Consider the following 26763-nt stretch of genomic DNA (forward strand, 5'->3'; position numbering starts at 1 on the left):
CCCCCCCCCACCAACCCCCCCCACCAAGAAAAAAAAAAAAGAAAGAAAAACAAAAAAACAGTTTTTAATCATTTTTCTTCTTGCTAACTCACTCCTGAAAAGTTAAATTAAAGCTCTTATAGGATTATCAATATTTCATTTTTTTTAAGATTATAATTTTGAGAATTCTAAAGGAACTACTCAGTATCAGTGGTTGTCCATGAACATTCTCAAATTATGTGATGGAGTTTTATAGTATGAATGCATACATAGATGTTTCTAACGTTTTATCAGACTTCAGAGAGATTCCTAGTCCCCAAAAGGTTAAATATTGTACTAGAATAATAAAGGCACTTGAATTTTCTTTATTCTGAATATAAAATTGAATTTCAGCTAAAAATAAACAGGATTTAAGTTTTAAAGGCTTTCTGCTACAACAACTATATTTAGCCACCTCCCCCACTTTCCCCTCATTTAAGTATAAGGTTGTTCTTTATACAATAATCCCCGAAGAGTTGTAATTTGAAGCTTCCTGAACTATAGTAAAAGTGAAGGTGAGAATATGTTACCTATAATGTACTTCAGATGTCATCTTTACAGACTTGTTTCAGCTTGAAAAAATCATTTTCTAAAATATTTTTACCAATTTTTTTATCAGAAATGATAGAAAATTATTTTTAAATGATAGGCAGTAAATAAGAACACATTTAAAATATGGACACCATGGAGCACTAAATTATACAGAATTAAGTAAAATAACACCTTTTTCCAGAATTAGTCTGGAATCATTGATCATGAAGAAAAGTAGAGTTATGTGAGATCTGCACTTAAATCCCATTTTCTCACCCTCCCTCCAGTATTTTTTGAAATACAGTTTTATCCCTGAAATCTCAGATTATTGAATGGAATGGTATAGCTTCATTGTTGCCGTGACTACTAATTTAAATAGCAATTAGCCACACCAAGAAAGAATAGTTATAGAGATTAAATGTTATATGTGTTCTTTAAAAACAAATGTGTGTGTTTAGGATATATGAAAAGTGTAAATTCCAGAAAAATGTAGTTTTCATATGTTGGCCTAAAATGAGGAGGCATGGGGAAGAGATGGGAGCCAATTTCACAACACATTTTCCAATCAATTTAACACTTCTTCCAATCTAATGGGCTGGTTGCTTTATCTTTAATTTAGAATGTTTTCTAAGGAGACATTTAATCTACTGTTGATATTGGCTTCATGTTGCTTTTCAGGATGGGCAACCTAAATTAATTTCCTAAATCTTTAAAGTTTTTTTTTGACTTGGCAGAATTATGAATTTTCTATGGTAGACATATGGGTTATCTCTTCTGGTAGGATCATTTTTTCTTTTAGGATCCCAAGAATTTCTGTTCCTCCATGGGTTAAATAATAGGTCATTATATTATAAAGCAGACTGGAGAAAAGAAGAAACTACCAATACTATTACCTGTAACTTGTTTTCTTTTAGTAGGAATCTAAGAAAAAAATTGGTTTCGCATATGTTAAGCATTTTTCTCATAAAACAAAACTCAGTTCTAACAGATATAACAAAATGTAAATGTTTATTATTAGGTATGGGTCATCTAAGAGGTGTGCTATTGAAAACTCAGCTTTACCTTACAAAATGGGTCATGCTCTCATGTCTATTAAAGTAATCTCTGTGTGAAATTGGGTCTACATTCATTACTCGGCAGACTTGCAGTGTAAACAGTGATGATAAAATAAGATCTTTTTTTTCAGGTCTTTTCGACACAAGTCATCTGTGAGGTTTTCTTCTCTCTTAGATACCTCAATTGTACTTTAAAGTGATGTAAGATTAGTAATAAGAGTGAATTTTATTTTCTGATATCTGTGAAGATGGTAAAAAATAGAAACATTCATGAGGCTTAATTGGTTCAAATTTTTTGCAGAGTTTGTCCTATGAGCTCTTTGTTCCCATTTCCTTATTTTAATTCAAACCTTGTACTCAATTCTCAACCCCTTGTTTTTAGGTGGTTAGCCAGCGTTTCCCTCAGAACAGCATTGGTGCAGTAGGAAGTGCCATGTTCCTCAGATTTATCAATCCTGCCATTGTCTCACCATATGAAGCAGGGATTTTAGATAAAAAGCCACCACCTAGAATCGAAAGGGGCTTAAAGTTAATGTCAAAGGTAAATTATTTTGATAATCTAGCTATCTTAAATTTCCCTTCCAACAAAATTTTTCCATTTTTCATATAGTACTTTCTCTTGAATTCACTTTTGAAATGCCCTATGATTTTTCAGTTAGGTGTTTTTGTTTTATTTTGTTTATATTACAAAGTAATTCATTAGTTAGGTAACTGATGGGCTATATTGTCATGGAAAATATTTTATCAAATATTTTATCTCCCAAAGACAGTTTTCTGTGTAATTTTTCTGGGAATTTTGAAATGGAGATGGAAATATGGACTGCTGAATTTTTTTTTACTATAAAAAGGCATTTAAATTTTAATATATTTTGTGTATGTAAATATATGTATATATAATTATATTTGGCAAAAAAATGGAAACAGCTACAGTAATTTATAGAACAAGGAATAATTCTAACTGCCAGTAGAAATAACATCAATGTGAAAATTCATGTACTTTTAAAGAATTTATTAATGCATAGATTTCATACAGTAAATCTATAAACTTTTTTGACTGCTTAGATACTACAGAGTATTGCCAATCATGTTCTCTTCACAAAAGAAGAACATATGCGGCCTTTTAATGATTTTGTGAAAAGCAACTTTGATGCAGCACGAAGGTAAGCAGTCTGACACTTGGTTGATTGTTCTGTGTGAATCAAGTATTTTCGGTTTCACTTAGGTCCATGTACCTGGTCTGTGTGAAGTTCCCGTGTAGGTTTTTTTTTCTCTTCCCTCCCAAGATTAAGGACATGTTTTGCTTTATGAAAGATGTTGTGAAATAAATCTATATTTGATTTCGATGGTGGCTTTTATATTTGAAAACCAAGGAGGATTTTGACTTATCTATTTAAGTAAAGGATTGAGGTTGCTATAACATGGGAGCAAGGAAGAAGATTCCTTTCATTAAAAACTAAAAACAAATTGGTGTAGATAATACATAAGTGTATAGTTAGAATCTTTTGGTATTAGAATATTTTTAATACTTCAGTTAAAAATGTATCTGAACTAAGAAGTTTTTTTAAACCAAGTAATAGAGACACAGAATATTTTATGAATAATTAAACAACTGTTCGCTTTATGATTTTAAATTTTTTTTCTGCTAGATTTCCATAATTAACTAATTACTTCAGATTATTTCTGAATTGTTGGTTTATCTATAAACTAGAGAAAATACTAATTTTGCATGAGTTGTTTTTAGAGAAACAATAATTCATGAGAAAGTACGTTGTAAGTGTAAGTTCATGTTCAGAATTCTGCTTTTTAGCAGTAAAAGTGATCTGATTCATAGTCTAATCTGGCTTTGTGTAGCTCTCTTCCAGTTTATCATCATAGTAGTTCTTACTGACCTTTCTGCTAGGAAAATTAGAGTTTAAAAGATATATTGCTGAACTGTAAGTCATAGTGGTAAATGTCAGTAGAGAATTCTTGTTCTAACAGATAAACTACCACAGAAAGAGAACCAAGGTTCTGATCCTGGCTCTGATTGAGAGATTATGTAATTATAGGGAGTTTTTTGTCTGGGCCTCCATTTTCTTATCTGTAAAACACTGACTTCTTTCTGGATCCCATGTATCTAAATCTCTTGTTTGTTCTCTGTCTTCAGACCCTACTCTGAAACTGAAGCCAGGTATCAGAAATGGAATAAGTCCTATATTTATAATCTCAGTTACTTCATTATATTATTATACTTACTAAAATAATAACATTATACTATGCTTAGTATAAAAATTCACGTGTAGGTATGAATGTATCTGGTGTTGAAAATTCTAATGGTTTTGCATTTTTGAAGATTTTTCCTTGATATAGCGTCAGATTGTCCCACAAGTGATGCAGTAAATCATAGTCTTTCCTTCATCAGTGATAGCAATGTGCTAGCTTTACATCGTCTGCTTTGGAACAACCAGGAGAAAATTGGCCAGTATCTTTCTAGCAACAGGTATGATTTCCTAGTCATGGGGAAATAGAACACTTTCAGTTTAAATTGATATTAATAAAATTATTGATTATGAACAGTGACTTACACCTTGCAGCTGTTTGCAGTAAGAATTAATGATTCGGAAAGAGAAATGTAGACTCTTTTTTAAAAAAATATTTATTGTTTATTCAGACATAATATCTTTATTTATTTATTTTTATATGGTGCTGAGGATCAAACCCAGTACCTCGAATGTGCTAGGCAAGCGTTCTACCGCTGAGCCACAACCCCAGCCCCTAGACTCTTTTTTAATATAGGGAAAAGGTTCAGTCATATTAAATGATCAATAAACCTATCTAGGTGCTAGTGATCCCTTTGCGCCCCCATATTGGGGATTACACCCAAGGCGCTTTGCCATTGAGCCACCCCACTCCCCCAGTCCTTTTTAATTTTAGCAGGGTCTCACTGAATTGCTGAGATTATCCATGAACTTGTGATCCTCCTTCCTCAACCTTATGAGTTGCTGGGATTATAGGAATGTGCCACCACCCCTGGCCAGTATTTTATTTCTTGAGGGGAAAATATACACACACACACACACACACACACACACACATATTTATATACGTGTGTGTGTGTGTGTGTGTGTGTACACAAACGCATTTAAAAGCTTTCTTTTTTTGGGGTACTGGGGATTGAAATCAGGGGCACTCAACCACTGAGCCATATCTGTAGCCCTATTTTGTATTTTATTTAGAGACAGGGTCTCACTGAGTTGCTTAGAAGCTGGCCTTGAACTCTTGATCTTCCTGCCTTAGCCTCCTGAGCTGCTGGGATTATAGGCATGTGCCCTTGCACCTGGCTTAAAAGCTTTCTTTTAGCGATCCCATGTCCATTCTCAGTCTATACATATCTACTTTCTAAAGCTAGTAGTTGGTATGTTTTCTGTATACAATTTTATTGTGTTCTACACACACACACACACACACACACACACTTTTCAAAGGAAATCATAGGTCTATATAGCATAGCTTTTTGTTTTTTAAAAATTTACAGCAGTGACCTAGCAGATATAGCCTCTTTTTTCTTGCTGCTTGCTGTACTAGAGATTGAATCTAGGACCTCATGTATGCTAAATGGGCACTCTACCACTGAGCTGCATCCCCAGCCTGCATGTACCCTCTTCATTCAACATTCTACTTGAGATTTGTCACTTATTTAACTTATGGTAATGTTTCATTGAATGACTATATCAGTTTATTTTTGCATTGCTGAATTAATGGACATTTAAGTTTGTTTCTAGTTTTTCACTGTTATAAATAGTGATGTATTAAATATCTTTAAGCTAGTCTTCTTGTATATTACCAAAGTATGTAATTTCTGGGTCTGGACTATTATAACCTTAACTACATTTACCCCACCAAATTGCTTTTCAAACTTTGTGTGCCAGTTTATACCTTGATCAGAACTGTCTGGCAGTACTTCATGGTATTCATCCTCACCAAAGTTGACATTATCATACTTAATTGTTTTTGTCTGTTTGATGTTTATGAAATAGTATCTTGTTATTCTTACCTAGTTTTACCTGTTTAATAGCTATTAAAAATTTCCCTTATTAAAAATGTCCATTTCTTAAAATATTGGTTTCTCAAGATGAATTCTTTTTGTGCTGAAGAAAAAGTAGATCAGAATGTTATTTTAACTTAGCAAATTATGAAGTCTACAAAAAATCAAATTTGAATGGAATATAAATTTTATGGTTTGGGAAATGCTCACATCTCTAAAATGTTTCATTCAGTATATACTAAGAATCCCTAAAGTCTTTTTGGTGTTTTTTTTTAACAAATCAGCAGGGATCAGCAGCAAAAAGAAAAGCAATCAGTGACAATCTAAAGAAATGTGAACTGCTACTTTCTTTCTAAGTAGTTTGCTGTATCTAGGGATCATAAAGCTGTTGGAAGACGACCTTTTGATAAGATGGCAACACTTCTTGCGTACTTGGGTCCTCCAGAGCACAAGCCTGTGGCAGATACACATTGGTCCAGCCTTAACCTTACCAGTTCAAAGTTTGAGGAATTTATGACAAGGTAAAATACAGCCTTAAAATAATGAGTACTTTCTTTTTGGTTGAGAAGCAAAGTTTGCCACCAGGCCACTTATAAAATAAGCTTTATTTTTGTTACAAAATTATCAGGAAAGATGTACACAGTTAATAACAACATTAATTCAACTTTTCTCTTATCCTATATATTATTGAAATATGTTTGCTGTGTTGTTTTATGTATTGGTTTTCTCATAAAGATAATAGTCCTATTAAATCATAGTTTATCATCTCACCTTGAAATGTTTCTGCATTTATTTTTATTTTTTTAAACAAATGACAGTGGAATGCATTATAATTCATATTACATATATAGAATACAATTTTTTATATCTCTGGTTATATATAAAGTACATTCACACCAATTCATGTTTTCATTCATGTACTTTGGCAAATGATGTCCATCACATTCCACCATCATTGTTAACCCCCTGCCCCCTTCCCTTCTCTTCCCTTCCCCTCCCACCCCTCTGCCCTATCTAGAGTTCGTCTAATTCTCCCATGCTCCCTCTCCCTACCCCACTATGAATCAGTCTCTTTATATCATTGAAAACATTTGGCATTTGTTTTTTTGGGATTGGCTAACTTCACTTAGCATTATCTTCTCGAACTCCATCCGTTTACGTGCAAATGCCATGATTTTATTCTCTTTTATTACTGAGTAATATTCCATTGTGTATATATGCCACATTTTTAAAAATCCATTTACAGTTTAGCTATTGTGAATTGTGCTGCATTTAATAGTTATAAGGGTATATAGAAAACATTATTTTCACATTATAGTTAAGGAAAATGCAACTTAGTGTGAATAATTGATTGCCTACGATTCCATATTTAATTCATAGGTCATTGGATTTCAGGGGGTGGAGGAGAGGTCTTGGAATTGAACCCAGGGCTGGTTTACCACTGAGCTACATCCCCAATTCTTCTTATTTTTAATTTTGAGACAGGGTATTTTGTTGTTGCTCAGGGCCTCACTAAATTGTTGAAGCTGGCCTTGAATTTGGAATCCTCCTGCCTCAGCCTGGGATTACAGGCGTGCACCACCACACATGGCGCGTCTTTGGTTTCAATTACTGAACTCTTTTCTACCACACAAGATACATAGAAATACTAGTATTAGAAAAACATACAGTTGAGCTTCCCTAATTCAAAAAATCAAGATTTGAAATCTTCAAAATCTGAAAACTTTGCCAACATGATGCCACAAGTGGAAAATTTCACACCTAGCTTTATGTGACTTTGATAGTCATCAAAACGCAACTGCACTAAAAATATTTTCTAAAATTACCTTTAAGCTATGTGTATAAGGTGTATGTGAAATGTAAATGAGTTTTGTATTTATGTTTGGGTCTTATCCCCCAAGATAACTCTTGTTTGGAATATATGCAGATATTTCAGAAATTCAGAATCTGAAATGTGTTGAATAGGGATACTTAACCTATATAAAAAATAAAATATTTTAAATATACTTAGCTGAGAAGTTATTTTCTGAGCAAATTTCATGTACTTTGGAAAAGTACAGTCATTATACAGAAAAAAGAAATGGAGAATATGAAAGGGGTTAAGAGATGCAGAACATATAATTAGAAGGTCTACCATATATCTAGTTGGTTATTTCAGAAACCAAGCTTAGTGTGAGAATAAGCTTAGGTAATATTTGAAGAGCTAATGGGTGAGAATTTCCTGGGGTTCATGAAAGATATGAACCTTCACATTGGAGAAGAACACTGAATTATTAGTAGAATTTATAAAAATTAAGCCATATTTTTTCAGAAATGTATTTCAGTGTGCGTGGGAATTTAATATAAAAATGGCATTTAAAGTCAGGGACATTAGACTGGACTTTTGATAAATGGTATTGATGCAACTGAGTAATCATGTAGAAAAGGGTATTTATACCATTCATGAAGATAAGTTCCCATGAATCAAAAAAAAAACATGAGCAAACAAAGGCCTTTCTCATCAGCTCAAAATTCATAAACCAGAAAAGAAAAGGTTGATAACCTAAACTCATAAAAAGCAAATAAATGAAAATTCAAGACTTCTTTCTGAACAAATGCCATAAACAAAAATAATTCTGTGGTTTAATATTCTTGTCCAATAGTTTTCTTAGAATAGTCCTAAAAGTGCATTTGTGATTCAGAAAGTAACCTTGAGATTTTTGATGCATGTTGCCAAATTGGCCTTAAGAAAGCCTGTTGCTTTTTAAATATTTTGTCCTTTTTACATTTCATCTGTGATTCAATTGTAGATATTTGAAAATACTCAGTAAACTGTATAAAGCCTCTGAATTGTTCTGTTCTTTTTTCTTTTAGGCATCAGGTACATGAAAAAGAAGAGTTCAAAGCTTTGAAAACATTAAGTATTTTCTACCAAGCTGGGACTTCCAAAGCTGGGAATCCTATTTTTTATTATATTGCACGGAGGTAAGAAATAATGTTTTAGTCTTTCTTAACAGAGTTTTTAAAATGACATCAAATGTAGAGAGATGACAAGTTTGATTTTTCCTGTTTGAATTAATAGGTCTCAGAGACAAGTAAGTCTACCTCAGATCAGAGTATATAGGCTGAGTAAACAGCTGTCCTGTCTTAATGTGTTGTTTATTAGGAATTGCTTTTCAGAGTATTGTTGCATACTGACTTCTCTTTCCTTCATTAGTTTTTAAATTGATGTACAGTGTGTTAATTATAAAGAATGAAAAATTGTAAATAATCTTTTGTTTTCAGGTATATTCTGATTTAATAGTATCTACAACATGATAATCAGGAACTTTTTTTCTTCAAGAAGAAATAAAACTTAAAAATTCTATTTCTGAGAACTTTTTGTAATATGAAGTGTAAGACTGTATCAGCGTGATTTAGAAAATAAATCAGAGGAGCTATGGGAAATCTGTAAAGATTTTTTCATGGCTAGCCTGGAAAATTGATTGTGTTTGTAGTGCTGTCTGCAGTCATGACTAGTTCCTAGAAACTGTTCTGGAAATACTGGGAACTCCTCTTTTCATGGTAGTTGTGGTGCTGCATTGCTTTCTTTGCCATCTGTCTTTTCTTTCTTGCCTCATTCTGCCTACCTTTTGATAACTGTAACATTATTTCGTTAGTTTTACTTTTTCATATTCAGCAGACCATAAATTCATGGCAGTTGAACCTTTGAGGCAGTATGATGTGAACACAGAGACCACTTACTTGAGAATCTCAAGGACTATGTTTATTCTTAGTTTTGCTATTTGTTTAGTTATAGGACTTAGTCTTCCTGAATTTCCTGAAATTAACAGAAATTGAGGAATTATGTCAGTGGACTTAATAATCGTGGGTGGCAAAATCTTGGCAGTTTTAGGAAATAAAGTTGAGAAATGGAGGGATGGAACAATTGGAACTTGTTTAGTTGGATAAATCAGATAGCAAGACCAAGATGTCCAAAGAATTGGGGAATTAGGGAACCAAAAAGTTATAAAAAATTGCCTTTTTCTTTGCCCCTTCTCTCTAACAACTTGAGTAACATCTGTTTAGCATTCCAAAGTCCTCTTTTCAACTCTCATCTCAGTTACTATTTCTAAATTGTCTAAGATAATTTTCTTTTGTACTGAAGATGAGCCTTATTTGTATTCCAGCCTCAACCTTTAATACTACTAGGATATTTTGACTTTACCTATTTTATGTAAATAATTAAAAAAACAACCATTGGTAAGGTAGATAGATGTGTGCCCTAACTCCCAATCCCTCTTGAATTCTTATTGGTTTACAGGTAGCAAAGATTTCTAGTAAAGTTCAAAGCTGGGTTTTTTTCTTTTCAGGGAAGAAACTATAAGTTTGTGTTCCTTCTTTGTGGTGGTCAAGCAAAGGCTAAGGGCTGAAGAAAAGCAGGATGGGCCTTAGGCAGACCTCTCAGTGGGATTAAGTCAGCGGGTTCTCTATAGATATATTCTAGACATATATAACATGGGGTTTGAGATTACTAAGGTTTTCTAGCTCTGCAGCTTAATAACTGCATAATCTAAGGCAATTTAGTTTTCTAAAACTTTCCCTCATATTTTTAAAAGGGAAGAGATGTGCTTGTAACATCTGTCTACCTCTCCTATATGGTTTCTTTGTGACCTATTAAGTTGTGTACAGAGTAAATTCGAGGTTTTCTTTTTATATAATTCTGCCAATTTCATATTTCAATCCTTTTTAAAAGTTTCTTATTTAGAACCTACAAGAGATCCTCCTGGTCCTCATTTTCACCTGGTGCAACGCCCCTCCATCCAGGACAAATGAGCACACAGTACATAGAGCAGACAAAGGCCCAGTTTATCATTGTACAAATTTACAAGTAGTTAAGTTCATGCTTTTATGTAGTTTTGTTGAAGAGCAAGAACGTTTGACTTTGTTGATATTCCTGTATTTCTGTGGTTTAGACTATCGTGTATTAGGTGATTTTTTTTGGATTGTGGATTCTAATCTCAAAGATCAGACGTTTCAGACTTTGATTACCCCTTCCTTTTCCCCATATAGAAAACCTACTTGTTTTAGATTCTTCCCTTTTTCTTTCATCTTTCTTATTATCACTCACTGGGTCTTGATTTTACCTATAAGATGCTGGCAAATCAATTGAGGTGTTTTAGTTAGGTTTTTGTTACTACACAGTTATTTTCTCAAGAAGATAGACCTCAAGAAAAGCATGAAGCAAAGTAGATCCAGCTATCAGTTCTGGAACCAGCTTATGCATGTTGACTGTCTTGGCTTCCTGTTCAGCTCTACTGCATGACCCTCCTCTCTTCTATCCAACTCCTTTGTTATCTTAGTACTGCATACCTGAAATTCCAGGAAGAAAATGTGACTCAGCTAAAAAGTATCTTTGTTGGCAAAACTTTTCATGCTAGACATTGGCCGGCCAGTTGGTTTCTGGCTTTCCCTAAGCCAAGTACATGTTCCTGGTGTAGCAGTCATGTGATTAAAAATGTGACCACAAAGTGACACACTGATCTGGTACTGTCCCTAGGTTTGTGTTTTAGTTTTTAAAAATTGGATCTTAATGTTCTCATATTGCTATTAAGTATTTTGGAAATGTATTTTGAAACTCAACTGCATTGCTGGGATTCTCAGTATCTCTTTCATATACTATTGCATTCTCTTCTGCCTCCCTAATCATCATATGACTACTTCCAGGTCATCTTAACATTGCTCTGGAATTGTTTTCCAGTACAAATCTAATTTTGTCTTTTCCACTGACTTTGCATCTAATGACCAAATTCTGGAATTAGGCATAAAAGGATCTGCATAATTTGGCCTAATTTAATTTTCTGATCTTTTCCTGTTGTTCCCTTCTATATATTTATGCTTTTGCCTGTATTAATTGTATTATATTATTATTATTATCATTATTGATATTTAAATCTATTTGTTTTATTCAATATAACTGTTTGAAAAGAATTGTTTGTTATAGTTCAAGTATCATCCTGGGGTTTCATAAATCGACTTCCAGACCACTCATGTATAATCCAATCAAGCCTTTATTGAAGCACACTGGTGGCGACTGACCAGAACATAAAGCTGTTCCCCCTGATCAGCCCTGAACAATTGCAAGGGCATTCCCTGTAAGCCTGAAAACCACAAAAGGGACGTTTGGGGATCCAGCCAATGTAAGCAAGCCAAATTACAGAAGTGGGAGAGTGCAGTCAGGTGGTGGGGACGCTTAGCCAATCACAGTTAGCCCACTCACCCCAGATACAGAAACAGAGCCCCATTACCCTAGTTACAGAAACAGTGCCCCATTAGGTCATTCCGTGTTCTTAAAGGTTTCTATAGCAAAAGGAAAAGAACATCTTGCCCTGGTCATGACCCTTGTACTTGGCATGGTTGTTTTACAAAATAGAGTTACTAAACAAAATGGAGTCACTTTGGCTTGACTATCACAGTTGAATAAATATAAATATAGACCGTGGACTAGTGCAGTGTGTTATTAATTTTGCTTAAGTGACAATACAATTTAAATTTGTATAAACAAAAAAGGGACTTTATTTGCACATGTACATAAGAGGATCAAGAGACTAGATGCACATCTGGGGAACATGCCTTCTCTAGTTCTTGACTCTCCTTTCTTCATGTGGTTTTATTCTCAAGAATCTCTTCCCCAGCTGCAGTCAGCAGTGGTTTATGTGCTCACTGCTTAACAACCCCAATGGAAAAATACCTCTTTCCCAGTAATTTCAGCAAAAGTAGTTGGTTTTATGGCCTGACTTGAGTCCCTGAGGCGATCACTAGGCAAGAGGGATAGAATTTCTTGGTTATCTAGGCCTGGATCATGTGCTCATTTCTAGAGTTCAGTGGTGAAACCAGCCAGACCTGAATTGCATGAATGGAAAGGCAAGTGTGAGAGCAGGGTTTCACAAAAGAAAATTGGATTGCTGATACCAGAAGGGGTTAAATGGATGCTGGGAAAGCATCCATTTTGCAGTTCTCTACATGCAGCTTTAAGAAGACCCAGAAAGACACTGCGGTAGAGAACTTACCTAGCATGTGTAAGGTACTGTGTTCTATTCTCAGCACCACATATAAGTATTCATTGACAACTAAAAAAATATATATGTGTTAGAAAAAAAAAAAAAAAGAACCAGAAAGATGACTCCGTCACTTAATAAGGTACGAGTACTGTGAATGAATGTGTATGCAAGTACATGTAAATGTGTATGTATGAACTGAAAAATATGTGAAACTATTCACATCAGACTGGGGGTATTGCTTAGTGGTAGAGCGAATACTTAACATGGGTCTGGGTTCATTCTCCAGCAATATACACAGGCGCACGTGCACACACACATGCTTTGATGTTACTTATCTCGGGAGTGAATATGCTTGGAGAAGGTAAGGGGCCAATTATATTTCTGTTGCATGTCTATATTTTTTCACTTGTTGCCAGGAGCGCATATTATTTTTGTAAGAATAATTTAAAATATAAAATCTAAAAGTTAGAATGAAGAGTTTTCCTCTTTGGAATGTTATGGTACTTGGCAATTACTTTTTGATGATATTAATAATGATAATAGCTAACATTACTGAGTGCTTTCTTTGCATTAGATAAACTGTGCATGCTATATAATTTATCGCTTTGTTCTTACAATAAATGACCTTCAGTAGTGTTAACAGTAATTGACATGTGTATAAATTGAAGCCCAAACCACCTATCAAAATAATCTGAAAAATTAAATAGATCCCTACACTCCACCCTGGGCTGAGGAGCAAATCCTATGTATTCAATAGGCACCTCTCATGACTCATTTATAGTCAGTTTACTATTGAAGCTTGCTTGGGAATCCTGCTGGGTCACGCATTTAAACCCTGGTAGCACAGCTAGTAAAAATCAGAATTGGGTTCTAAATCCAAACCAAAACTTGTAACAATTGGACTATTAATAACATGGTTATTACTGTTTTATACTGTTTTGGGGTTTAAATTAATCTTTGTAGATGGGCATGAAAATCTAAACATTTCTGTGGAGAAAATGAATTTTGGATCCTAAGTATCTGATTTACAAATGGTCTTTTGAAACACAAGACAAGGGTTTACTCAAAATAAGATAATTTTAAAATTGAATCATTAGCAGAGTTGGCATGCTTTTTTACTGGATGACATATTACTAATACACATTCACAAAATAATGATGTTGTTTTAAAGTATTGTTTTAGTTGTTGATGGACCTTTATTTATTAATCTATATGTGGTACTGAGAATCAAACCCAGTATCTCACACATGCTAGGCAAGCACTCTACAACTGAGCCACAACCTCAACCCAGTAAAGGACTGTTGTTTTTGTAAAGGACTGTTATTTCTCGTTACCAGCTTAGCACTTTTTGATCTACTTTTTAAAAAACTAGGCAATACATACAACAACTTGCTTCAAACCACTCCTATCCCTTATCCTCTATATCCCCAATCCTCTTTGGTTAAATACCACCTACATAGTTTTTTCTCTTATACCTTTAATATAAACATCTGAGTTTCAATTGAATTTTGCAAACATTTAAAAGACAAATGTGGTATTTTGCTTATTTTGGCATTTAAAAAGGAAGTAAGTACATACTTTTTTATAAGGACGGAAACTATCATATAATGTTTAAACTTATATAGTTAAAATCTGCAAACAACCAAACCATACCAGGATAATGATAATTTCTTAAATAGTAAGTTGAAATAAATTTTATTTTCCTAGTGTGCTTATCATTCAGCAGATAATAAGGAACCAAGATAAAAATGTAGGCTGTTCAACAGGTTCACTTCAGCCTGAATACACACAAAATAGTAAAAAGCCTACATAGGAAAGAAAGTGAATGTTGAGCATTGCATTGAGTATTGTGCTACCATTTATTACATTCATTGTCGGCTGAGTTGTAACTGTCTTTGGGGTTATTGCTGATGTTTGGTTTGTTTTGGGATTTGGGGTCATCTTGGAACTCGAGATCATCTTGGAACTCGGGGTCATCTTGGAACTCGGGGTCATCTTGGAACTCGGGGTCATCTTGGAACTCGGGATCATCTTGGAACTCTGAGTCATCTTGGGATTCTTGATATCTGGACTTCTCATAGGATTATGCTTGGTCCCAAGACTTTGGTTTGTCTTGGGGTTTGGGCTCATGCTGGAATTCGGGCTCATAGAAACTGAGGTCGTAGATGTTGAAACTGTTCCCGTAATGTGAATAAACACGAGGAGCAGGCTAGTGATGAGTGCCTTGAACATCATTTTTGTCTGCTTTAAAATAATTATATAAATTTCATCTATGTCTTAGACAACAAATAGACAAGCATATATCCTTGATTGTGTTTATTTAGTACATTCATGTTATGCCAGTATGCTTTTACACTGTTAGTGAGCAAATGAAAAGCTTTCCTTCTCAACATCTGCTGACATAAGCCCATTTTCTATCTAGGGTCACCACTTAAGGCATAAACAATCTAGAGTAAAGAGGGCTTAATTCAGTTTTCCTTTTTTAATAAAAGGGAAGATAAATTAAACACTATATATCTGGTATAAGTATGGGTACTTCCTTTCAGATTAATATATATAGTAGAGTAAGGGCCAAAGAGTGATAGACAGTTTCTGAGTGTAAAGTAGCAAAATGAATAATGAAATAAATGTTGACTTTTTTTTTTTCTTTCTTTAGACTTCTGTTGGCTTTTATTCCAACAATTTAAGGTTTAATTCCAACAATTTAAGGTTTAAGCTTAGGTCACAATTAGGGTATTCATTCTAAATGTTTACACCCAACACTAAAAGAGGATTTCTCCCAGTGCTTGGGATGTCCTTCGTTTTTTCCCTTTAAAAAAAAAAAAGTAGTTTCTGGAGAATTTCATAGCTTTTAAGATAAAAGGAAACTTAGAATTGATCAAAATCAATTCCTTTTTTATTCAAATGAGCTCACACAAGAGGAATAACTTGCCTGAGTATACCAGAGCTAGAACTTGAGTCTTAGTTCAGTGTTTTTTAGTGGTTGTGGACTGTGAAGACATAGTAGATTCTATACCAAAAGTTTAATGCAAACCATTTTTAAAGTAAGGATAATTTTCTTTTATCCTGTATTTAAATCTAATGGCTTACTAATATATAGCCCATTCTGGATATGATTATTATAATTTTTTAAACTTAAAATTTAAACTTTTATTTTAGAAATTTAATATATACTAAAAGTTATATTTGCCTCTAATAAATAATCGAGAAAAATGTCAAATTAATATTACCTTTTGATTTTTTTGTTTTGCTTTGTTTTCGAAGGTTGAGAAGTCAGCCTTTCTCTGGTATCCTGGAGAATCTGATTCTGATGGGGATTTCTAACTCACTACATGCTATTTAAATATACTTAATGAGCAAGTCACATGTTTGAAACTTGACCTGCTATTTGCTGTTTGGAAGTATCCAACTGAGAATTTTCCAAATAACTGGTGTAAATAGGTAGACTTTAACAGAGATTAAGGCATTCAAATAAAGTCTTTTACAATCTGTTCATTTAGTTAAAGAACCTAGTGAATACCATGTTGTTATTCCTCTTATCTGTGTATATACATTAATGAATTTCTTCACTGGATTGACTCTAAATACATGAATACACTCTTGTGGGTATGAGTAGCGTGATTTAAAATAAGTATGTTCAAGATAGATGTCTTTTTTTTTTTTTTTCTGTCAGGCATCTGGGTGTATGTTTATAGGATAGTTTCTAGTTATAAATATTTTGAAGTTTAAAAAAATAATTTAGGAATTATTGGGATACATTCCAGTAATTTAATTTTGGGTAAATAAAGTAGTCTTGTTTGTTTGTTTGTTTTGTTTTAGTTATAGGTGGACACAATACCTTTGTTTTATTTTTATGTGGTGCTGAGGATCGAACCCAGTGCCCTGCATGTGCTAGGCGAGTGCTCTACCACTGAGCCTCAACTCCAGCCCCAAATAAAGTAGTCTTAAGAAGTTAAACTGTATTTCTATGAGACTTAAACTAAGAATTGCATATGATTTTATAAAGTTGTGTATGTGTTTGTATTAAATCACCAAACCACTTGCCTTGAAGACGTTAAGGAAATTCTTTACAGGAATTTTGTGTTTTGATTAGTTCTTTTCCTTGATAACAGTGTATAAGGAAGTTGGTTGTGTTGTGTTCATGTTTTCATCATACTGGCTAGCACTTTTTAAGTATTATAGGGCTGTGAACAATAGTGTTGGCATACAAGGAAATTGCTTTATAAATGGCAAAAGTACAAGTCAATACATGTTCCTCACTTGTTTTACTTTGCTGTAAATTTTTTTTTTCTTGTGAATGAATAGAACAACTGCCTGCTAAATCTTAATTTATATGGTACATGTAATAAGTTTACTTAACTGGAGGTTAGTGTGCTTAGACCTAAGAAGTAAACAAAAGAAGCCTCTTGGCAACCAGAGTAAATATTAAAATTAGACTTCTAAGATAATGCTCAGGAGTTTGATACTGTGCTTTCTCCACCTACTTGGTCATTCTTGCTTTGGGGACATACATAGTTGATAATAGTAATATTTTTGCCCAGAGCTGACTGTCAGCATGACTTATTTTGCTAATTCTGATCTTTTGAGTACTAAACTTACACAATACTTTATTGTGCTTCAAAAACTTCATACTCGCTTTATGTAAAATTCAGTATTTTCTCCTTCCTACTCTTGGATCCAGATGTGTTCTCATAATCTCTTAACCACATCATCACCTAGCCAAATAACTCTCCAGCCTTGGATTTCTCATTATCTTCTCATTCTTATTGATCTTAAGCTTCCTGGACATTTTGATGATGAATAAATAACATTTTAATATCTGAACATTCCAGCACTCAGATATTCCCAAACAAAAATCATTTGCCATTGTTCAAGCCTTTAAAGACTTCCTTTTTGTGTGTGTGCAGCCTCCCTCATCTTCCCAAAGTACTTTTCTTCCTTGTTCAAAACTGTAACTCTAGGTTTAATTCTGATGTCAGTACCTTTTATGTGAGCCTTCCCTAATTGTACACTTCAGAATCAGTCATAGTAGGCTTTTATACTTAGCATCACCTACTCAAGCTGGTCTTTTAGCTCATGCAGGATAGACATCAAATACAGCTAACAGAGAGGTGGAAAGAATCATTTGTTGCATTGATTAGTATAGCAGGGTGGCTACCCCAAAGGCAGAGTAGCCAGGCAGCAAAGTAACCACTCCATAGACAGAGTGGCAAGGAAGTCAAAGGGCAAACAATATTTTACAGTTGTGGACCAGAAATTTGCATATTTATATGAATGTGTATATTTATGTTTATAAATATATAAATTTATAATATATAAGTTGCATATTTATATATGTAGCAATATTTATGATTATGTTGTAATCTTAGCACTTCTGTGCTATTTTGCATACGATGTAAAATATGTCCAAAATTGTGTCACCCCACCCCCACTCTCCCAATATATTTTAATGCAAAAATCCATTTAAGTACAGTTTCATTCAAGAGGTTATGGTCCAAATTGCTTGCATTAGTTTTTATGTTTTCTTCTTGTTTGTCTTGAACAGTGGATAATTGGGGGAGGCCTTTTATTTTTACTTTTTATCTTAAGCATAAAGTATGCAGTGCTTTTTCTTTTAACAGTCTCCAACTTTAACTTTGTATTTCTTGTTCCTGCCACTTATCTTAAAGATAGAATAAGTAGTGCCTTTCTGTTGACTGTCACCAACTTTTAGTCCTATATTACTGCCTTACACAGAGTCTGTTTTTTACTATTAAAGGTATTTTAAATTGTTTTTTTTACCATATTCTGACTTGTATTCCTCTATCTTCTAGCATAGTGAATGCTTATAAAGATTAGGATACAATAAATATTGGAGTCGATTGAAAAAATTTCTTCATGTCTGAGGACTGATATAATTAATAATGTCTACAGTAATAAGAGACATTTGGTCATTTGTGGTTTTTCCCTGCATCTTAAACATAAATTTGCAAGTTGTAGACTTGAATTTAAAAATTCTGTCTATACTTTCTGTCTCCTGTTTTGTGGATCATATACACATTCATAATCCCTTATCTGTAATTCTGGAATCCCAGATCCCCTGGAAACTTAAAGTTTTTTTAAAAAAAGTTTGGCACTAAAATTTATTTGGAACATTTTATACTTGCATTGGTGTGAGGTTTTTTTTCTTTATTCCTATAATCTTAGTATACTTAGTGTTAATATTAATGTTTCTCTGCAGAAACATTATGTTGATTTTGAGATGCTGTTCCAGTTTCCACTGGAATTGTATATACTGCATAATAAGGCATATCTGGACTTATCTTTCTGGGCACATCACTGTACTCCTAGCATCCTTGTAGTTAGGTAGTATTTGTGCAGCAAATAAATGTAGGTTCCAGTGATATATATCATTTCAGGCCTGGTGTCTAACCTCATACCAATCCTCCATTCTTGCTTTCCTCAATGAATGTCTATTAGAAACACAAGATTCAGTGGAAGGCATCTCCAGGCCCCTATAAGACAGTAGAACTACCAGGTGATATGATGTAGGTGAAAAATAAAACTTTTATTGTCTTAGCCAGTGATATTTTGGGGTTATTTGTGACAGAAATTAGTCTGTGATGACTAATATAACTGAGTGCTGGGTAACTTGCCTTTGCCTTTCTACATTCACTCTGTTTTTCAGAGGCTGGCCTCTTTGGAGGACATTGTTGGGCTTCTCTTTTCTCTGCATTCCAATTGGCCATTAGGGAATATAAGCAGGGTATTGGAGGGAAGAAAGAAAAGTTGGGGTATGTATTCCCTTGGCTCCCTTCCTGCAGGGTCCTCTCTGCTGCTTGCATCTCTCTATGAGGATTTTGGGTTTTGTTGGGTAATCGTTTCTATGTCTGCGTTCTGGTAATTGCTCACTCTTAACCTCTACTTCAGGTATAGTATCTCACTATATTTTGTAGTTTCCTTAAACCGTGTCTTCTTTATACATAATCTCTTATGTCCCAATTTGAATGTGCTTCCTGTTTCCTACTAAAATCCTAACTGCTTTAACCCTTCCTAAATCTGAACAAGTCTAAATACAGAAATACATTTTGCTTCAAAGGGTACCTTCAAATAAGGGGTTGTAGATCCATACCAAGTTTGTAGATTTATAGTATTAATTGTAATATTTTTATGGCATGTATTAGACTTTTAATGTTTGAAATGAATTTATGTATGCATACTTTTCTAAAGGCAGTTCAGGTTTTAGGATTAAAAATTTTATCATACTAAAAATGGATTTTTGCCTATATTTTAAATTAGAACATTCAAAGCATTATAGTATTATATAGCACTGAAAAGTGACTTTAAATGTGGATATAACCAGTGAAAAATGACTTGATTTTTAAAAGATACTTTCTTTTTGTTCCTCTCTCTTGGATAATGGTATCCCCATCTCCCCTGAGGTTTAAATAGAAACCTGCCTTTACCTGCTCTTACCAGATACATCTCGTAAGTCATTAAGTCTTGTTGATTTGCTTCAGAAATTTTTTATTTTTTACCCTCATACTACAGACTCAGTAGTGTTTTTATTGTTGTTGTTAAATTCTTTTATTTAAATATGCCTTTATTTTATTTATTTATTTTTATGTGGTGCTGAGGATCGAACCCAACCCCAGCACCCCAGACTCAGTAGTTTTGTTCATTGAGTAAGATGGAATTGATAAACTTGTTTGTGAAGGACCAGATAGTGTGAGAACCATTTTTAGCTTGCAGGATAGTGCTAATGGACTGTGTAGTTTGCTGACCTATGGCCTAGGCTTTTGTCGTATACCCTCCAACTTCCACATTTTTTCCCAGAATGATCTGTCTATAATATGGGCATAGCACTTTCAGGTAGATCTTTTATGTACTCTTGTTATATTTAAGGCATTTATATACCACTTTTGACATTTTTGTCATTTCTTCGTAACCGCCTATGCTATTACATTCTCCAAATTTTTATTTGACTGTTTTCTTTAAAAGAAAATTTGTACTATAAATGGAAAGTATATTGATTCCATAACTAGAAATCCAGTAAACAACAAGTAACAGTAAAAAGAAATGTACAACTAGCAAATGCCTTTCTTTTTTTTGTATTGGGGATTGAACCCAGGGGTGCCTAACCACTGAGTCACATCCCCAGCCCTTTTTTATATTTTATTTAAAGACCAGGTTTCACTGAGTTGATTAGGGCCTTTATAAGTTGCTGAGGCTGGCTTTGAACTCTCCATCCTCCTGCCTCAGCTTTCTGTGCCTGGGATTATAGGCATGCACCAACACACCCAGCCCCAACTCTTTTTAAAACAGGATCTTGCTAAGTTACTTAGGGCCTCACTAAGTTGCTGAGGTTGGCCTCAAACTTGTGATCCTCCTGCCCCAGCTTCCTGAGCTGCTCGAAATCCAGGCATGTGCCACCATGCCTGGCAAATGCCTATTTCATATACCACTAAATCATATATGTATCATATTTCAAAAAACCTGTGGTGTGGCTGGGTGTAGTGGTGTGCACTTATAATCCCAGTGATTTGGGAGGTTGATACCCTGTCTCAAAAAATAAAAAGGTCTGGAGATGCAACTCAGTAGTAGAGTGCCCCTGGGCTCAATCTCCAGTTCCAAAAACACAAAAACAAAACTCTTGTTTATAAGATAAACCTTTTGTTCCTTAGCATCTCATACAGGTCTCATACTGCTCACTTTACTTGCAAGATTGCTCAGCTAAAGCAAAAGATTCAAGTCATTCTGGTAAGAGGCTGGATGCTGGCCTTACATTCTGGAAATCTGATGGTGCTGGTCCTAAGTAAACATATTTGAGCTTGGACTATTCTCAGGAAAGTACATTGATGATATACCGCAGAGGGTATCATCAGAGCAGATACTAAGAAGACTCTAGGAGTTGGCAAAGCTACAGAGGCAGCCCACTATATTGATCGAAAAAGTTTTAAAACCATTTGTTTCAATTGGTCACTTAAATTGAATAATAGAAGCTGGGTTAACCATCATAGAATATAAGAACATCTGTTAGAGGGATGCTCCAGATTTGATACCATATGCCTCACATTATGCACTGGCTATGCTGACCATCTTATCATTGCCCTCCTCTGCCATGCCCTGCCATCCTGCCATGCATCCTTCAACTTCTACTTTTTTTTTTTTTTTTTTAATACTGAACTAAGGAGCACATTACTACTGAGCTAAGTCCCCAGCCCTGCCCCCGCCCCTTTATTTTGTTTTTGTTTTTTAGAGGCAGGTTCTTGCATAGTTGCTTAAGGCCTCACTGTGTTGCTGGGCTGGTTTTGAACTTGTGATACTCCTGCCTCAGCCTCCTGAACCACTGGGATTATAGGGGTGCACCACCACACCTGGCTCAACTTCTACTTTTGATTAAAGATCTGACTCCCTCTCCTCTGGAGGTTTTTTTTAAAAGTTTTATTTAGATATAATTCACAAATCATACAATTCACCCCTTTAATAAACATATACAATGTAGTGATTTTTTAACATTTCAGAGTTGTGTATTTATCACCACTAACTTTAAATGTTTTCATTATTCCCCAAATAAACCCTATAATCATTTGCAGTTTCTCCCCTTTCATCCCCCTCCCCAACACCTGGCAATTAGTAATTACTTTCTATGGATTACATGTTCAGATATTTCATATAAATGGAATCACACAATGTGTGCTGTTTTGTGACTTGCTTCTTTTACTTTATATAAAATGTTTTCAGTGTCCACCTGTCATTTATAAGAACTTTATTTACACACACACACACACACACACACTAGTAGCAGATGGACACAATACCTTCATTTTGTTTATTTATTTTTGTGTGGTGCTGAGGATTGAACTCTGTGGCTTACATGTACAAGGCGAGCACTCTACTGCTGAGCTCCAGCCCCAGAACTTCCATTTTTTTTTATAGCTCAGTAATATTCCACTGTATGGGTATACCACATTTTATTTGTATATTCATCTTTCTCTTGAAATTGCTTCCATATTTTGGCTATTATGAATAGTGCTACTATAAATATTTGTGTATTAATTTCTATGTGAACCTATATTTTCATTTTTTTAGATGTATCTAAGAGGGGAATTTCTGGGACATATAGTAATTCAAAGTTTTACCTCTAAAGAACTATCACGCTGTTTTCTAAAGTGGTCATGTCTGTACTTTCACAATGGCAGTATAAAAGTTTTTCCACATATAAAAGTTTCTTCACATCTAAAAGTTTCTCCACATCTAATTTCTCTACATCCTTACCCAATACTTGGTATTAGATCTATGTAGACAAATTTTGATTAAATCCCTCCTCTACTAAACCAGAGTAAGTTTATTGGTTTTTTGATACCTCGGATTGAACCCAGGGGTGCTTAACCACTAAGCCACATCCTCAGCCCTTTTTATTTTTTATTTTGAGACAGGGTCTTGCTAAGTTGCTGAGTCTGACTTTGAACTCTAGATCCTCCTGCCTCAGCCTCCCAAGCTGCGAGGATTATAGGTGTGAACCACCATTAATTAGTAAATAACATGGCCACATTCAAATATATTTTTTCTGTTTACACATTGGACTTTTAGCTCCTAGATCTTACATGCCTTTATCTGGGTACACAGAAAATCTAGCAGAATATATGTGGCATTTCATACAACATTTAATAAATGAATCTAGGTTTAAATTATTATTGTATTTGTAACCATTCATTGATAGGATTAAAAGTAAATTTTTTTTATAGAAGCTAATTACCAGTTTTAATTATAGACACAGATGATTGTAGTTTGAATAAAGGATACTGGATTTCATTCTAGTGATTAGAATTGAGCCAAAAGATTTATTGAATGGCTTTGTTTTCTGTGATTCTTGGTTTACGTAAAGAAGTACAGTAGCTTTGGGTGTTAATGAAACAAGGCTTCGCTTTGTTAAACAAAGATGATTTAGTGTTTGTTACATACTAAAGAATCGAGGATTATGACTGGACACATACAAAAAAAGATGGTTAGTGATTGCAGTCCATCTACTGCTTTATAAAAACAGAGCTGGGGATTGAACTCAGGGGCACTCAACCACTGAGCCACATCCGCAGCCCAATTTTATATTTTATTTAGAGACAGGGTTTCACTGAGTTGCTTAGCGCCTCACTGTTGCTGGGGCTGGCTTTGAATTTGGGATCTACCTGTTGCCTCTGGAGCTGCCAGGGTTACAGACATGCACCACCACTCCCCAAAACAGTTATTTTTTTGAACCAACTGTGGTTCACCTCTTTTAGGTAAGTATGTAATCCTTGAAAGAAAATAATCCTGAGAGATATCTACAAGGCTTGATTATTTTAAACATCTGGAAAACTTCTAAAATAAGTATGTAAGAATAAATACATCCGGGCTGGGGTTGTGGCTCAGCAGTAGAGAGCTAGCCTAGTATGTGCAAGGCCCTAGGTTCGATCCTCAGCACCACATAAAAATAAATGAATGAATAAATAAATAAATAAATAAATAAAGTTGTTGTGTCCAACTGCAACTAAAAAATTAAATATTAAAATAAAGAATAAATACATCCAAATGAATGTTATTTCCTACAGAATAGTCACAGGGGGAGGCGATATACTTACTTCAAACCATGCTATCTTTCAGTACATCATTTTAGAGAAATAATGTTTTGGAAGTGCTGCCAAAGTCTGAAGCACATTATTTTAGAATGTGGTAAGAAAATTTTCAAAGTTGAAAGCATTTAGGTAAACAAAACACCAAGTTTAGTAATACTGTTTCTTTGTTTTGGTTTGATTTGGTTTTCATGTGGAAGGTTTTTGTTTTCTTTTGGTTTTACGCAGTATTGTAGGGAATTGATAAGACTCTCTACCAATGAGCTACATCCCCAGCCTTTTAAAATTTTGAAACAAGGTCTTGGTAAATTGCTGAAGCTGGCTGCAAATTTGTGATCCTCCTGCCTCAGCCTTGATAGTTGCTGGGATTACAGGCATGCACCACCATACCCTGCTTAAAATGAGGGGTTTTTCTTGGTGTAATTACAAACTGGTTCTAAGTGGTATTTGAAAAAGGCCCCAGAACATTTTCAGTAATGCTGATATCATTGAAATAAAAATATGACTAGTCACCATGATTTCTTTTGACAAACTAGTAAGCAGTTTAGGAGTATTATTATTTATGTTCAAAGTTAAAGTCAATTTACAGTCATCTTATAGTTAATACATGAATATAGATATTTTACTAGTTTCAAGTGACTCCTTGATTCTTTGATTTAATGTAACTTTTTTGTTTTGTGGTACTGGGAATTGAACCCAAGGCTCACACATATTAAACAAGTACTCTACCATTGAGTCACATCCCCAGACTTTCAATTAATTTGGATATGTCTTACAGAAACTTGGGCTTTCAAATGTCTCTAAGTTTATATCTAATAATCTGCAGCTTTCTTATAGAATTTACAGTCAGAACAAAAGACTCATAGTATTTCATGAAAGTATGACATTAAGCAAGAAGGATTTGATGTGATCATAGTAGAAAAGCCATACTTGTTGAAATATCCTATAAAATAGATGAAATTATTTTTAGACAGTTATTTGCTTTCTTTATTTGTCATTGGTATGAGGAAATACAACGGAATAGATAAAGTCTAAGTAATAAAATGGGTAGATGCCTGTGGCTATGTGCCAGATACTCTTAATACTATATAACATCTCAGATATGATAATGGTAGCTGAGGCTTTGGTTAGCAGTTGAGGGCTTTTTCAGTGGTTACTATGGTATATGGCATCCTTTTCCCCCTTACATGCTTTTGGGTTTTTTCCCCTTTCTTTCTTGATGAAAAGCCATTAAATCTTTGTTTCTTTTCTGTCGAGGCAAGCATTTAACAGACGTTTAAACTCCCTCAGTCGCAGAGTTCACTCAGTTTGTTTAAACTGTAATGTGACTATGGGCAACCAGAGTACACAAAGTGGAAAAGCTATGTTTCCTGGTATGAGTATTTCATCAGATTAATTGATCCTTGGCCTTGTAATATTCATGCAAATATTCAAATATCTTATTTTTTATTGTTAACAAATCATATTTGTCATGGGGTAAATAAATAACAGATCTTTTAAATAAAAAGTCAGTTATTTGAAGCACAATTCAAGAGGGCAGATACATGGGAAATTGTATCATATGGGTTCAGTCATTTAAAAATATATATATTAATTGTAGATGGACACAATACAATACCTTTGTTTTATTTATTTATTTTTATGTGATATCAAGGATTGAACCCAGTGCCTCACGCATGCTAGGCAAGCACTCTACCACCGAGCCACAATCCCAGCCCTGGTTCAGTCATTTTTGTTCCTACTCTTGTTAATTATCCAAGAATCTCTTATACAGGGAACAGTAGTAATCATTAAAATGTTTATGGAGCAATAGTAGAATGAATATGACATTATTACCCTATGTACATATGACTACATGACCTGTGTGATTCTGCATCATGTACCACCAGAAGAATGAGAAATTATATTCCACTTATGTTGTGTCAAAATGAATTCTACTGTCATGTATAACTAATTAGAACAAATTTTATATGATTTAATCTACTTCTTAAAACACCATGGCATACATTTTTAAATATATATACACGTGTGTGTGTGTATGTGTGTGTGTGTGTGTTAATCAAAAGACACAGTCACTTATGAGATTATAACACAGAATATAGGTTATAAAGTGCTTTTTTTGGTACTAGGGATTGAACTCAGGGGCACTCAATCACTGAGCCACATCCCCAGCCCTATTTTATATTTTATTTATAGACAGGGTCTCACTGAGTTGCTTAGTGCCTCGCTATTGCTGAAGCTGGCTTTGAACTTGGGATCTTCCTGTCTCAGCTTCTGGAGCTGTTGGGATTAAAGTTATGTGCCACCTCGCCTATAAAACTTTTTGTCATGTTGTTTCTATTAAACCACAATGCTCTTTGTGTTTAGAATGTATTTTGAACAGACAAGAACCAAGCAATATGTGTGTTTCATTTTCATACTTCAAGCTCATCAGTAACTTTGAGTAAATTCAGAATCTCAGGCCAGGAATTCTAAGTAGGGATAAATGGGTGTATTTATCTTATGTATCTCCCTTAGTTCTTAAATAT

At 34.3% G+C, this 26763-nt stretch overlaps 1 protein-coding gene and 1 long non-coding RNA gene across 10 annotated transcripts in view; one reads left to right on the forward strand and one right to left on the reverse strand.

Moving 5' to 3' along the window:
- Window positions 1-26763, forward strand: part of Nf1 (neurofibromin 1) — a 245823-nt gene that overhangs the window by 134829 nt on the left and 84231 nt on the right. For all 9 annotated transcript variants that reach the window (XM_048794474.1, XM_048794490.1, XM_048794485.1 and 6 more), the window contains 5 exons: window positions 1987-2145; window positions 2667-2764; window positions 3937-4083; window positions 6003-6149; window positions 8482-8592. In XM_048794474.1, coding sequence (XP_048650431.1) covers window positions 1987-2145; window positions 2667-2764; window positions 3937-4083; window positions 6003-6149; window positions 8482-8592 — 662 coding nt within the window. The remainder of the gene's footprint in view (window positions 1-1986; window positions 2146-2666; window positions 2765-3936; window positions 4084-6002; window positions 6150-8481; window positions 8593-26763) is intronic.
- LOC125613621 lies at window positions 14183-16016 on the reverse strand. The gene is made up of 2 exons (XR_007344181.1): window positions 15878-16016; window positions 14183-14891 (listed from the first exon to the last, which is right to left on the reverse strand). It is a non-coding gene; the product is annotated as an uncharacterized LOC125613621 (long non-coding RNA).

This window comes from Marmota marmota, unplaced genomic scaffold (genome assembly GCF_001458135.2).
Source record: "Marmota marmota marmota unplaced genomic scaffold, marMar, whole genome shotgun sequence".
Taxonomy (NCBI): domain Eukaryota; kingdom Metazoa; phylum Chordata; class Mammalia; order Rodentia; family Sciuridae; genus Marmota; species Marmota marmota.